Source organism: Lepidochelys kempii, chromosome 7 (assembly GCF_965140265.1).
Source record: "Lepidochelys kempii isolate rLepKem1 chromosome 7, rLepKem1.hap2, whole genome shotgun sequence".
NCBI lineage: Eukaryota > Metazoa > Chordata > Testudines > Cheloniidae > Lepidochelys > Lepidochelys kempii.
The window spans coordinates 106,560,808-106,575,274 of record NC_133262.1 but is presented as its reverse complement, the minus strand read 5'-3'; the positions used below and the strand labels follow the sequence as shown (position 1 = coordinate 106,575,274).

The following is a 14,467-nucleotide window of genomic DNA, read 5'->3' as shown; positions in this document are numbered from 1 at the left end:
CAGCCGCTGCAGATTACACGACACCAGAAACAGATAGCTCCTCTTCATCCACTTTCACGCCAGAGACCACTGGGGCAATATCTACCCCACAACCACTGACTACAGCTAATGAAGGTAAGGGAAATTCGAGTGTGAACATAATCTAAGAAAAATGCTAGAATAAGTTATACTGTTAAATAAATAGGCAGGACCAGATGCCATTCAGTCAAGCTTTCTAAAGTAGCTCAGCTGTGACCAAAAATGCAAAATTTTAGAAATTATTCTCTCCAAGTATAATTTTTACTTTTCTTTAATTGCTTTTTAATTAGTGACTGTTTATAGAATTCTTTATTTTTTTATTGTTCCGCATTAATACATACTGGCTACAGAACCCCAGGACAATCTGGCAAAACATTTAAATAATTTCTGGTATGTACTTTAAAATATCTAGAAATGTCTTTCTGCTAGATTTTTTTTTTTTTTTTTGCAGCCTTCTTTCTTAACTTCTGCAGTCTTTTGGGTTTCTGCCACTTCCCAAATGACTACTGTGTCACCAGTCCTCCAGAAATGGAGCCAAGTGTCTTCTCATTCTATCTCTTTTCTATCACTCCCTACCTAAATTTTGAATGTTCCTCTTTGAACTCACTAAATCAAGTGATATTACCAGAGGACTAAACAAAGGAAGATACACAACTGATCTTCAAAAGATCTATATATATAATGTGAGAAACAACATTCTAACCTCGGTATAAGGTGCATTTTTTTTTTATTATTTTTTGGTAAATTAAACATGAGACAATCATCCACCAAGGAGACAATGCATGAGCAGGACAGAAATATTAAACATAAATGGGAGTTTTCCCAATATCTCTAGCAGTAAGAGACTCAGCCAAATAAAATGCAGATAGTTATTGTTTATGCTTTTACATTTTCTAATGGAGCCACATCACTACCTGTTGTTTAAGTTACAGGGCCCTTTTGAAAAGAGAATAAAATGTTTGCAGTGTTTTGCAGTGTTTTGAAATGATAGGTGGTAAAGAAGATGAGCATAAACTTACAATATTAACTTCTAGGTTTGCCCCTTAAAAATCCAGTCCTGAACTAATGCTGTCAATGACAAAAGTCCCCCAATTGCAAATCAAATAATAATTTGTAATTAACATTGAAATATAACTTTGACCCACATCTCCACAAGCAAAAGGTTTTTTTCCCCACAAAACATGAAATCTAAATCTTTTAAACAACACTCCAATTCTAGGTGCTATTACTAGATGCTAGTTCTATCTATTAATTTCTTTCCTCGTCTTTCTGACAGCTGCTGTGGGTTACACAACACTGGAAACAGTTAACTCCTTTTCATCCACCTCCGCACCAGAGAGCACTGGGGCAATATCTACCCCAGAATCACTGACTACAGCTAATGAAGGTAAGGGACAATCAGAGTGTGAACATAATGTAAGAAAAAGGCTGGAATAAGTTATACAGTTAAATAAATAAGTAGGACCAGATGCCATTCAGTCATGCTTTCTAAACAGGCTCAGCCATGACCAAAAATATAAAATTTAAGAAATGATATTAGTAATAATATTTGCATGAAAAATAAAAGACATAGAATTAGGACATTACTGCCCACAAAAATTACATGCAAGAATTATACTTCAAAGAGTTTATTAATATATCCCTACAAACCAGATTATCGAATTGTTTCAGGCATTTGGTAAGTACATATGGTGCCACATAGAGATCTCAGGCATGACCGCTTTAATATGTAGAAGAAAGGAAATAATTTGGCATTATGACATCACAATTCAGAAAGGGAAGTTTTCCGCTGGATGTGGAAATGGGCATCTTGTCTCTTTTCCTCAACTTTCTGACAGCCGCTGCAGATTACACGACACCAGAAACAGATAGCTCCTCTTCATCCACTTTTGAGCCAGAGACCACTTGTCTCTGAAACTTACAGAACATTGACTATTGTTGCTCTCACTATCACAAATGCTTAGGCAAAGTTGAATATTGACATGGCTAGCCATGCTGTGTATTGCCTACATGGGTTTCTCTGCTGGTGGAGGTATGATTGTCCGTGCTTCCTTCCATGCAGAATTTTTACTTGCTTTAATTAATTTCTTTTAACTCACTTCCACCTTTGCTCCTTAAGAACCCAGTCCTGAACCAACAATGTCAATGACAAAAGCTCCCTAATTTCAATTCTATAGGACTTTATTATTAACTTTACAATACAATTTTGACCCACATCTGCACAAGCGGAAGGCTACTGCGTTAACTCATTTTTCCACAAAACATTAAATTTAAATCTTTTAACCAATACCCCCAGTTCTCAGAGCCATGACTAGTTCTTTCTCTTAATTTCTTTCCTCATCTTTCTAACAGTAGCTGTGGATTACACAACACTGGAAAGAGATCACTCCTTTTCATCCACTTTCATGCCAGAGAACACTGGAGCAATATCTACCCCAGAATCACTGACTACACCTAATGAAGGTAGGGAACAATCAGAGCATGAACATAATGTTAAAAAATACGTTATACAGTTAAATAAAAAGGGAGGACCACATGCCATTCATTCATGCTTCCTAAAGTAGCTCAGCCATAACCAAAAATGCAAAATTTTAGAAATGATTCTTTCCATGTAGATGGATAATTTTTACTTTTCTTTTAATCACTTCTCTAGTGCAGTAAGTGGTAGCACTATTAGGCTTTAATCTTCTATGTGGAACTGCCACTAGAGGAAATGAGGACACACACTTTGTCAGCATGTTTCACAGCTATTTGCTAGACAACAGAAGAATGCTGAGAATGCTCAGGAATAATGGGTTCCATTCCACATTCTAGAGGGGAACTTGCTGTAGTGCTTTCAGACCCTTCTGCCCCTTTCCCTGCCCCAGTCTCTCCCTGTTCCTTCAATATTTATCCCCTCGACTACTGTCCACGTCCCTTTTCCTGCGTCTATCGTGCCTGGCTCCCTGCCCACTCTTATCTTCCCCCTGGCTCCTGCCCTTCTTCCATCACCTATTCATTTTTTTCTGTTCTCTTTTTGTGTTACCAGCTCCTCCATTTACCACAGAGAAGCCCATTACAACTTGAAAGTATTTCCTTAGCTTTGCCTTGCTAAACTTTTACACCTGATCCATTTTAAATGTTAGTTTAAAGAGTAGCCTATAATTTCATAATGAACTTCATAGACTTGGGTAAAAGTTTCAAAAGTATCTAAGTGACTTGGAAGAATAATTCCAATTTTCAGTACCCTCGGCTTCACAGTTGAAGCTCCAGCTTGAGCCCGAATGTCTGCACAGGTATTTTTAGTGCTCTGGCACGAGCCCCACAAGCCTGAGTCTACACTGAGCTCTGAGGGCTTGTCTATGCTTACCGGGGGATCCATGAGTGATGATTGATGCATGGGTGATCGATTTAGCGGGTCTAGTGAAGATACAATACTACACTACAATACTATACAATACTAGACTCCTAATAGAATCAAAATTAGTTCAGTGAAGAGAGAAGGAAGTGCAGTTAGCATGTAAGACCCTCACCAAGGGACCCATACCATCAAGCATTAATACTTATCCCCAACCTGTCTCAATTCACAGTTTTGGAACCCATGACCCTTGCCTAGCGAGTGCTACTTAGGTGATGGAGAGTCCCTCCATCATAACAAAAGGCCAAGTACAGTTCCAAGCACAGTTCCATAATCAGGGTAATAATAATTTATTCTTCCTGCCCCAATAACAGAGACACTGGGGATCCCACAGCAGCCAAAATGACCATTTGTGCAGCTATGGCCTCATTCTAGGCGGGGTGGGTGTGTCTATGCAAATGAGATCGGCCCCTGAAGTTCTTTTCCACAACTTTCCACACCTCACCACCAGATGTCAGGGTGGAGCTCAGCCTGACACTGCTTACACTCACATAGATATATCCAGACTTTGCTTTTCAAATGTCTGACATACCTTAGGATAGCCTTGGTGTTAGCACGAACTGTGTCTCAGCCCTGGTCTACACTATGGGGTTTGGTCGAAGTTAGCCGCATTAGGTTGATTTAAAAATGACTGCGTCCACACAACCAACCCCGTTCTGTCGACCTAAAGGGCTCTTAAAATTGACTTCTGTACTCCTCCCCGACGAGGGGAGCAGCGCTAAAATCGACCTTACTGGGTTGAATTTGGGGTAGTGCAGACACAAATCGATGATACTGGCCTCTGGGATCTATCCCAGAGTGCACCATTGTGACCGCTCTGGACAGCACTTTGAACTCTGATGCACTAGCCAGCTACACAGGAAAAGCCCCGGGAACTTTTGAATTTCATTTCCTCTTTGGTCAGCGTGGCGAATTCAGCAGCACAGGTGAACATGCAGTCCCCACAGAATCATAGAGCGTAGAATGTTTCTACACTCCCCCTATCATCTCAGTCCCTGAGGTTATCGCAGATTAGAAGGCGAAAAAAAAAACACTTACGATGACGTTTTCTGAGCTCATGCAGTCCTCCCGCACTGATAGGGCACAGCTTAATGCATGGAGGCATCCAGTGGCAGAGGCCAGGAAAGAATTAAGTGAGCGCGAAGAGTGGAGGCAGGACGCGATGCTGAGGCTAATGGGGGAGCAAATGAACATGATGAAGAGTCTGTTGGGGGAGCAAACGGACATTATGAAGCATCTGTTGGAGCTGCAGGAAAGCCAATAAGAGCACAGACCCCAGCTGCATCCACTGTATAACCGCCTACCCTCCTCCCCATGCTCCATAGCCTCCTCACCCAGATGTCCAAGAACGCGGGGCAGAGGGAGGCTCCAAGCACCCAGGCACTCCACGCCAGAGGATGGCCCAAGCAACAGAAGGCTGTCATTCAAACAGTCTGATTTGTAGTGTGGCTACAATAAGCAATGTGGCCTTGTCCTTCCCTCCTCCCCCACCCCACCCAGGCTACCTTGTCCGTTATCTCTTTTTTTTTTAATTAATAAAGAAATAATGCATGGTTTCTAAACAATAGTTACTTTATTTTTAAGGGGGGAGGGTGGTTGGTTTACAGGGAATTAAAATCAGCAAAGGGGGCGGGTTTGCATCAAGGAGAAACACACACAACTGTCACACTGAAGCCTGGCCAGTCATGAAACTGGTTTTCAAAGCCTCTCTGATGTGCAGCGTGCCTTGCTGTGCTCTTCTGATCGCCCTGGTGTCTGGTTGGTCAAAATTGGATGACAGGAGATTTGCCTCAACCTCCCACCCTACCATCAACATCTTCCCCCTTACTCTCACAGATATTATGGAGCACACAGCAAGCAGCAACAACAATGGGAATGTTGGTTGCGCTAAGGTCTGACCTAGTCAGCAAACTGCACCAGCGAGCATTTAAATATCCAAAGGCACATTCTACCATTGCATCTGATGAAGTGAGCTGTAGCTCACGAAAGCTTATGCTCAAATAAATTGGTTAGTCTCTAAGGTGCCACAAGTACTCCTTTTCTTTTTGCAAATACAGACTAACACAGCTATTACTCTGAAACCATTCTGCACTTGCTCAGCCTATAGTTGAACTGCTCCTTACTACTGTCCAGGCTTCATGAGCCATGGGAGCAAGGGGTAGGCTGGGGTAGGTGCGACCGCATGGTGCTGCTGGCTGGGAGAGCAGCCCAAGGCAGAAGCCTCTAGCTCTCATGATATTCCAGGTGGGACTGAATCTTCATGAGACAAAACTTAAAGAAGAGAATGACCTGGAGTCTCTGGCTCCCATTCTGTGCGCTAAGAGGAGGATGGCCATGTCTGTCCAGGCGCCCCTGATCGACCTCACTGAGGAGGATTCCAAGGAGTCCTCCCAGAGCAGCAGTACCATGTCTTCCAGCAGCACCCAGGAGGACCAGAACGGATCCCCCGAGCTCGTCGCTGGTGGGCAGGAAAGGAGAGTTGCAGGGGAAGTGGTGGAATACCAGGATGGGAAAGCTCATGTGGGGGAAGATCAAGGGCTTCTCCTGGTGGCCTGCAATCATCACGTCCAAATGTCAGGCAATCTCCGGAATGAGCTGGGTGCAATGGTTTGGGGATGGGAAGTTCTCCGAGGTTTCAGCAGACAAGCTGGTGGGTCTGATGGCTTTTAGGCAGCATTTCAACCACTCCACGTTTAATAAGCTGGTCTCCTATTGATGAGCCATACACCATGCCCTGGAGGTTGCTAAGAGCCGGGCAGGGAAGACATTCCCAGAACCCCCGGCCAAGCGGCTAAAAACTAACTTCTGCAACAACAGCAAGGAGCCAGTGGAAGAGGACCAAAGCAGAGAGCAAATGGTTTCCAAAGTCACAAACAACAACAGGAGCCTTGAAGACAGTTGTTTATTGTGTGGGAGAAAAAACCCAGCCACATTCCACCCGCTGTTTGAGGGGGGCCTTTGTCAGACTTGCAGAGATTGATTCCTGAAGCTTTTCTACATGTACGATGAGGACAGGTACCAGTCCTAGTGCACTGTCTGCTGCGAAGGCAAGGAGCTGCTGCTGTATAGCAATGCCAGCTGCTGCAGGTGCTTCTGTGTCGAACGCTTGGAGGTCCTGGTAGGGCAAGGTACCTCGGCCAAGGCAAAAGAGCAAGAGCCCTGGAGCTGCTACATGTGTCAACCACAGAAGTGCTATGGGGTGTTACAGCACCGACCGGACTGGAATGTATGGCTGCAAGACTTCTTCACCAGCAACAAAGGACAGGAATATGATGCATCTAAAATCGAAAAAAGGCCCACACATTTCCCAGAGTCATTACCCTTGATAACAGAATGTCAATGATTGCATTGGCTACTTGGATCACAGCAGCCCCCACAGTAGACTTGCCCACAACAGCAGCGGTGATGGTGAGCTGAGCAGGCTCCATGCTTCTGTGGTATGGCGTCTGCATGGGTAATCCAGGAAAAAAGGCGTGAAATGATTGTCTGCCATTGCTTTCACAGAAGGAGGGGTGACTGATGACATGTACCCAAAACACACCCGTGACAATGTTTTTGCCCAATCAGGCATTGGGAGCTTAACCCAGAATTCCAATGGGCAGCAGAGACTGTGGGAACTGTGGGATAGCTATCCACAGTGCACCGCTCTGTAAGTCGATGCTAGCCATGGTAGTGAGTATGCACTCTGCCAACTTAATGCACTTAGTGGGTACATGGCACCCCAAAGGGGTGGCACAGGGAAAGTTAGGACCATGGCTCTGCATCCACACACATTGGACAGCAGAGGGGGCTGGCCGTACAGAGGAGAAAATGCTGCACCCACCCATGAGGGAATCAGTCCCATCTGGACACTGAAGGATCCCCTGGAATGCATGAAATTGAAAACAAGGTAATTGTGTTAACATTAAAAATATTGTTTCCTGTGCTTTTTCAAGATACATCACTGAGACTGGTGAATGGACAGGACGGGTGTTCCAGTCGTGTTGAAGTCCATTACAGTGGAAGCTGGGGAACAGTCTGTGATGATGCCTGGGACACAAACGATGCAGAGGTTGTATGCAGACAGCTTGGGTGTGGCCACGCCATGAATGCCCGGTTTGGTGAAGGCTCTGGAAGTGTTCTCCTGGATGATGTGCAGTGCAGAGGGAATGAATCCTCTCTGTGGCAGTGCTCACACCAGGGTTGGGGCACACATAAATGTGCCCACCATGAGGACACCAGTGTCATCTGCTCAGGTACTCGATTTCTATTATTTTTTTAACATGAATTGTATTTTAGGAGCATTAAATTCAAACTTTCCAAGTAGGAAACTCATTGTTATAGGGGATCCCAGGGATAACTACAGGCAAGGAAACTCATGGCAACGTGACTCCAATGTGCCCTGGGTACCATGTTACCAAATAGTCCATACAGAGCCCTGCGAGCTCCACTAATCTCTGCTTCCATAAAATCCTATTTGTTCTGCAGGGTTTGCAGCTGAACCTTTGGTTCTTCTGCAAGGGGAAATTAAATGGCAAGAAATGAAGAGGTACTTTTCCCCTTCCAGATCCTCATCACATTGTTTTCCCCACAGCAGCAAGTGATCTAGCTTACTGCAATAGCACGTCAGATGTAATTTTACTTTACTTTTGCCAGTAACTCAAAGTTTATTCAAACATCTCTTTTGTAAAGTATTGAATTTTGGCTTTTCTTTTCTTTCTTTATTTACCAGCTTCTTCCCCTACAACACAAGTGCCCATTACTACATGTAAGTTTGTATTCCAATTTAAAGAGTGGCCTATTATTGCACAGGCTGTCCTCGATTCCTGTCTCCACTGCTTTACAGAAATTACCTGTATTCCCACAGAAAGAGAAGTTGTCTGCAGAAGTAAAGCCATTTTCCTCTTCTCTGACTTCCTTACTATTTTTACAGTAGACAATTATTTCATAGTTGGCTCCTTTTCCCATCCTTCTGAGCCCTTGTCTATACTGGAGGGGGTAAGTCACTGCCGTAAGCAACTACAAGTGAAAATTCTTAGTTTAGATGAGCTGCACCAGTGCAAGCTGTGCTTTGTACCAAACGGTCTCACTCCCAGGTCCTTCTATTTTCTGAGGGGGCCTGGGAGGCCAAGGCTCTCAAGCAGTTTTTCCATCAGGAGTCCCTTCTTCCAGGGGACAGGGAGCTCTGACTTGCAGTCCTGCTGGCCGGAGCAAGAATCCTCCTTTTTAAGGGTCCACCCATCTTGAGGCCTGACAAGCCTTATAGGTGTGTTGCATTGAGGGTGATTGTGCCCAGAAGACAGCTTTAATTCTTTCCAGATGGGAGGCAGGGATCTACCCCACTACATCCATACAGAAATTTGTGAGCTCCAGTGATGTCTGCTTCCCTAAGACTGGATGCAAACTGCAAGGTTTGGAACTAAGCCTTCAATTTTTCTGCACGGAGGAATGGGCAAATCCTGCTCCTAATGGAAAAATGTGAATTGAACTGTATAAGAGGAAGGTGGTAATTTCCTCCCTCCAGCTCCCCATCCCATTGGTTTCCCCACAACAGCAATGAGCTGTTTCATTGTAATAGCTCAACCCACATATAATTGTACTTTATCTTGTCCAGCAACTGATAACATTTGTGTGTGTGTTGCATAAACTATTTAATGTTGTCTTTCATTTTCTTTCTGTAGTACTAACTCCTCCACCTATCACACAAGAGCCCAGTACCACAAGTAAGTGAGAGAATAGTATTTCTGTTTCCTTGCCTATTTGAAGACAGACTTGTAATTTCACAGTGTGTGTACTTGATTCCTATCTCCAGTGGTTTACGTAAACTTGCCTACACTCCATAGTAAATCCATAGTGCTCTACTCTGGTTTCCTTACTAATCTGACAGTGGGAAATTATTCTGGTGTTGTCTCCTTTTCAAATTCCTCTCAACCCTAATCTATACTGGAGAGATTTCTTTTTAGCTGTTCATTTAGCAGCACTGGTACAAATCCCTACTCCGGATGTGCTGCAAAAGTTCAAGTACCACTGAAGACTCTGGAATGCCTTACTCACATAGATATATCCAGACTTTGCCTTTCAAATGTCTTGCTTATTTTAGGACACCCTTGGTGTTAGCACTAACTGAGTCTCAGTTAAATTTGCAGTTTGTTATGTATTTTCCCTCTATCTCTCTTTCAGGGATGATGTTCTAGATTATGTCTTTCCTTTCTCCAGTAACTCATAAAGTTCATTTCAATGTCTCTTTAATAAACATGCTACTTTCATGTTGTCATCTTCTTTTTGAATTGCCAGCTGTACTCCCTACCACACAGCAGATGAGTACCACTAGTATGTCTTTTGTCATTCTTGCCTTACAGAATGTTTTTTTCAACGTGTGATCCATGTTTACATGCCTATTTGAAGGGTAGCCCTTAAATTCACAGTGGATTTGCTGAATTTTCATTTCCACTTGAATACATATATACCTGTATTCAATAGATATAGCAGATATCTGCAGAAGCAAATAAAATATTTTAATCTGGCTTTCTTTTCTGTTTGTTCAGCAGAAAATTACTCTGGGGTCAGCTCATTTTCTAGTCCCACTACAAATAATGGTGTGAACACACCTGTGTATGTCCCTGTGTATGGTATCCATGGTACCTTCCCTATCAAATTTAATCATTTTATCTTAAATTAAAAAAAATAGGTACAGAAATTCAGTTTATCAGTGAACTGCTATGCCTACTGAGTGCCAGATTCACTGCCACCAACATGGGCCTTTCAGTTTATACCCATTTGAGTGGAGGGAGGAGGGGTGATTGGCACAGAGAGTGGATACCTTCAGAATTAGTGCATCTCCCCGTTGATCTGTTGGTGTCCTGTCCCCCTGAGCAGGCTCCTGGTGGATCAGTGTTGTGGGGAGTTTGCAACATGACACACATACTGCTGATCAGTTTACCATCACCAGGGAATAACTATGGCCCCAAATGTTATTAGGGAACCACAATCATATTGTATAAATATAATGAGACCACCTAAGCCATTGTAATTAATTAATTAATCTAAGACATTATTTGGACTAGCACTGTAGCCCACTGTGCTTCCTTGCTTCAGCTAAGAAAAGTGTATCTAGTTTACAGATTCCTTGACTATTACTAAACTGTGCCTTCATTTTCTCTCATCTTTGTCAGTCTCTGACCATTACATGGCATCAGGAGCAACGGGTATTTATTAATTCATTTTATTGTAGTTATTTGTTTGCTCCAATGTATTTCCTTTTAAATACTACTAGTGTTCTCAAAGCTGGCTCCACTGACTTACTGTTTGAATGTCCCAGCTGACAAAAATGGATATTAAAGGAAAAAGGCTTTTGTCTGACATTCCAAGAAATCTGCTAAGCTTTAACTTGAGTACAGTTTTGGAGAAGGTGATATGTGTTTTGGCCAAACTATATTAATCACAACAACCTGAGAAGAAAATAAACCATTACATATTTGGAGCCATATGTCATCCTAGAGCCAGATGGAATAAAATAAAAACTCCACCCCCAAACTTTTGTCCATTTTCTGTGCCACACGATACATATTAGAAACAAGGGGTTTCTGACCCTGCTGATGTCAATGGAAGATTTGCCACAGACATCCATGGGGCCAGGATTTCACTGTAAATCTTTAAACTTCAATGTATTCCATACTATGGTACTGGTCATGTTTTCTTTTAGTATTGCATAATAAAAGTCTCATATACCCTGTATCTGCCCCCAAGAGAGCCAGAGACCTCGGTGGATGTACTATGCGTGGATCAATGACAAGATAGAAGCCTAAATCAGAAACATAGTGATGGTTTCCTCTAGTTTTGAAAATTAATTTCCCTGCTTTTCCAAACCACGTCGCTGCCACTGGTGAGCAAAGAGGGCAGGTGTTCAGGTTACATTGAAGTCCCTTACAATGAAAGCTGGAGAACAATCTGTGATGATGGCTGGGATACAAAAGACACAGATATTGTGTGCAGGCAGCTTGGGTGTGGACTGGTTATTTCAGCCCCAGTTAGTGCCCATTATGGTGAAGGCTCAGGAAGTATCCTCCTGGATGATGTGCAATGCAAGGGAGATGAATCTTTGGTCGTGCATAGACATAACTGTGGCCATCAAGAAAATGCCAGTGTAATATGTTCCGGTACTTCAGCGGGCTTTGTCTCAGACTCTGGGTTAGGTTTCCCTAAGAGGTATATCACTGCAGTGTTTGCTCATTTTTTGAACTAATATGTATTTCCAAGTTCAGTGCACCATTCAGATTATACAACCCACCAAATGCTTAGATAATGTGCTGGGGTCTCCTTGCCCAGTGGGCCACACGTTTTAAAAAGGCATCTTGGTTGTAACTACAAAATATGAGCACTTGTGTGCAAACAGTTAATGGAACATGGAAACTCTTCTCCAGCTGCAAAATAAGTATTTGAGCATGCAACTACCTGTCCATGCAGATATACACAAAGAGCTTAATCTTCTTCCCATTTAAAATAACAGTAATTCCCCTTTTCAATTTCAAGCAGGGATTTTTTTTCATTAGATTAGTCTTTGAAAACTGATGGTAAATGGCAGCTCTATTCATCAGAACATTTTCTATTAATATTTTCAAAATCCTTTTTAATTTAATTGCTTACTCTGTATGTTAATTGATTATGCTATAATCATAATAATAAATAATGCATGAAGCTTCATGAACTATCCTTAATTTTTGCCTTTTGTTATCTTCTTGCATAGCTCCTCCTGATAATACTGAAGCACCCAAGACACCTGGTAATATTTTCTTATCCTTCTTTTACTACTGTACTGCAAGCTTGGATAAGAGAAACTAGTTGGGAAAGCCTGATTAGGCCATTTTATTTGGTGTCTATTGCACCTGTTAGGCATATTTGGACCATCGTGGCTTTTCCTGATGGTCACTCACTGCCTTGGAGGCTGTTGGAGCCCATGAGCGATGGGTGACTTTCCAGTGTGACCCAGTAATACAGTTTTAAAATTCCAAATATTCTGTGGTCCCAGTACTCACTGTGGTACACAGCCCCAGACAATGCAGACTTTAAATGTTGCAGTGTCAGAGACCAACAGTAAGGTGGCAGATATGCTGAACTCCAACAGAAAAGAATCTTCATTGTTAGGGAACTTCAGAGAAGCGTTGTCATGGAGGATGAACAAGGAGTGGAAAGGGGGTCACAAACCCTCCAGGAACCAATCAAGAAAGGGAGGAAAGTAGGAGAAAAGAGTAAAAAGTTTTGAGATCCATCAGAGAAGGAAATGTGATAGACATCTGAAGACAATGGTGAAGCCAAAGAGGGATGCAGATTGTCCCATTAAACTGAGTCACAACATGTTTAAAGCAATGGCTCAAGCTCTACAGATTTTGGTAATAGCATGTTGCTCTAGTAGAAGAACTGTGTTCTGGCAGCGTGCATGGAGAGAAGGAGCCAGTCTGCACTTGTATATTTTATCATTAAGCTAAGTCTGCATTTATAGAGTGGTCTTCATACGCATTAGTAGGCCAGTTAATTGAACCCCTGTTCACTGCACCTCGCTGGAGCAGGTGTCTGAGCCAAGAATCACAAAATGCAGATCACTGGGTTATTGCTGTGGCCTAACTCTGAGCTCTCCCTGTTAGGCAGCATAAATAACTGTGGAATCAAACTAATTTATGTAACCTCAGTATTAATTCCATAAGGGAGATAGGCTGGGGAAGTGAACTTTCAGTTGTGTCAATCTTAGCAATAAAGAAAGGGCAAATTCATTTTCTCTCCACTCAGCTGTTATTTCCAGGCTAGTTAACATTCTGTGAGGCTAATTGCTTGCCAGTGATGTGAACATAATATATAGTAGCATTTTAATAACTACTGGATTTTTATACATGCTTCAATATTGTTTACTGATATTCAAAATTTCTCATCTAGTGGCACTTACATGTCTGCCAGATTACATGCATGCAGTAATTAGAAGAGCCTATATCAGGTCAAAAGGCTATTTTTCATGGAATGTTCACTTGAATGACCCAGCTTGTAGACCTATGGTTACAAAATCCCATGTTATATTCCATATACCTTATGATGGCTGTGGTACAAAAAGTGAGGTAAGAGTTTACATCTGAAAATACTGTATATCAAAATAACTTGTTAAAATTACTTATTAATGAAAAGTTGTCAGAATAACTCTGTGCTTTTAAGTTTCAGAGTAGCAGCCGAGTTAGTCTGTAGTCGCAAAAAGAAAAGGAGTACTAGTGGCACCTTAGAGACTAACCAATTTATTTGAGCATAAGCTTTCGTGAGCTACAGCTCATTTCATTGGATGCATTCAGTGGAAAATACAGTGAGGAGATTTATATACATACAGAACATGAAAAAATGGGTGTTATCATACACACTGTAAGGAGAGTGCTTTTAAGATTCCTAAAAGATTCTCAATGGGAAGAAAACACTGTAATATTTATATCACCATGTAGTTTTGTGAGATCCAACACTTGGGGGATTGATCTGGGGACCTCTGGAGCTGAAAAAACGAGCAGCTACAACTGGAGCTAAAGAGCCAAAGTTCCTTAGCCAGCTTTGTGATAGACATATCCTCTATAAATTAGGCATAGAAGCACCACTAACACACCTACACAGAAATAAGTTTATTGTAAACATAACTCAAAGGAAACATTCAAGGGTCCAGTCCTGATCCAGATGAAATTTGTGGCTAAACTACTGACTTTAAGGGAAGCACACTCAGACTTCCTTTCCCCACATTTTTGCTTTAGGATTTGTTGGGTTCTGGATGGTTTAAGGATTGGGTAGGGTGCTGGCTGCTTATTTTGGACAATTAAAGAGAGAAGGTGGGTGAGATAATATCTTTTATCGGACCAACTTCTGTTGGTGAGAGAGAAAAGCTTTTGAGCCACACAGAGCTCTTCACTGAACTTGGTCCAATAAAAGCTAGTACTTCACCCACCTTGTCTCTCTAATATTCTGGGACCAACATGACTATAACTACGTTGCATATTTTTGACAATGTCTTTTCCTTTGTTCTGTGGAAGCAGTATGTGTCATGTTCAATAATGCACTTGG

At 42.2% G+C, this 14,467-nt stretch overlaps 1 protein-coding gene and 1 pseudogene across 5 annotated transcripts in view; one reads left to right on the top strand and one right to left on the bottom strand.

Moving 5' to 3' along the window:
- Positions 1-231: 231 nt before the first annotated feature.
- The window catches only part of C7H10orf88 (chromosome 7 C10orf88 homolog), a 34,721-nt gene continuing 20,485 nt past the window's right edge, over positions 232-14,467 (bottom strand). For 2 of the 5 annotated variants that reach the window (XM_073354151.1, XM_073354154.1), the window contains exons 6-7: positions 4,454-4,619; positions 232-1,935 (exon numbers count right to left, since the gene is read on the bottom strand). In XM_073354151.1, the coding sequence (XP_073210252.1) occupies positions 1,867-1,935; positions 4,454-4,619 (235 nt within the window). In that variant the 3' untranslated portion in view covers positions 232-1,866. Of the gene's footprint in view, positions 1,936-4,453; positions 4,620-14,467 lie in introns of those variants that run through there. The other 3 variants (XM_073354153.1, XM_073354156.1, XR_012160059.1) reach the window with 3 other exon arrangements.
- LOC140915151 (DNA (cytosine-5)-methyltransferase 3B pseudogene) lies at positions 5,588-6,758 on the top strand (annotated as a pseudogene).